The sequence below is a fragment of the Penaeus monodon genome, chromosome 27, assembly GCF_015228065.2.
Source record: "Penaeus monodon isolate SGIC_2016 chromosome 27, NSTDA_Pmon_1, whole genome shotgun sequence".
NCBI lineage: Eukaryota > Metazoa > Arthropoda > Malacostraca > Decapoda > Penaeidae > Penaeus > Penaeus monodon.
Window position 1 is genome coordinate 34,923,351 of NC_051412.1, and position 787 is coordinate 34,924,137.

A 787-nucleotide genomic window follows, 5' to 3' on the forward strand; every position below is an offset into this window, starting at 1 on the left:
AAGGGAAAAAGAATAGAGTCAGAGCGAAGATAATGCTCACACAGGTATTAATCCTTAATGCATACCCGCCCACATGCACCCCTACGAGCCCCCTCTGTACGCAAGCCACAAACCCTTACGCAGCAGCATCGAAGGCCGCCTCGATCCTCCTCGCGATCTCATCCAAGCCATGAACACTGAGGATGAAGTACAGCTTGAACACGTCCACTTTTCTGCCGCACTGGAAGTTCTTGTCACCCACGTCGTAGCCCACGTCGTAGAACTTGTCTTGCTGGAAGAGATACGACGCCCGCGTGGAGTGGCACGCGTCGAGGAGACCCTGCGGGGTGGAAGGGGTGGGTAGGCGAGGGTGAGAGGCGGGTGCGGGGTCAAAGAGAAATAGATCGGCGAGGATATCTCTCTAATATCAGTTAATGTGCGAGGTTAAAGGAAAGTAAGAATGATGAAGAAATTTCTCTGTGATCACTTATCTTGCGGGCTTAAGGAGACATAGATCGATTAAGAAACCTCTTTATCATTAATCAACTTGCGAGGTTAAAGGGGAATAGATCAATGAGAAAATATCTCAGTTATCAATCAACGTGCTACTATATAATATAGATAGATACATAAATAACCATACGTGTGTATTTATGAATTTATAATCAACTCTCCACCATGTAAATTACCTGGTGGCGAGTGAGGAACACGGAACACTGTAGAGGAACACACAGCATCTTGTGAGGATTCCACGCGATCGAGTCAGCCCTGAAGAAGAGGGCGCGGAGACAAAAGATGATAAATGAGG

The 787-nt window shown here is 47.1% G+C and overlaps 1 protein-coding gene across 1 annotated transcript in view; it reads right to left on the reverse strand.

The window, feature by feature from the left end:
• LOC119590801 (cysteine sulfinic acid decarboxylase-like) overlaps window positions 1-787 on the reverse strand; it is a 6,467-nt gene that overhangs the window by 1,526 nt on the left and 4,154 nt on the right. Inside the window, exons 5-6 of the mRNA XM_037939528.1 lie at window positions 669-747; window positions 120-319 (exon numbers count right to left, since the gene is read on the reverse strand). Coding sequence (XP_037795456.1) covers window positions 120-319; window positions 669-747 — 279 coding nt within the window. The remainder of the gene's footprint in view (window positions 1-119; window positions 320-668; window positions 748-787) is intronic.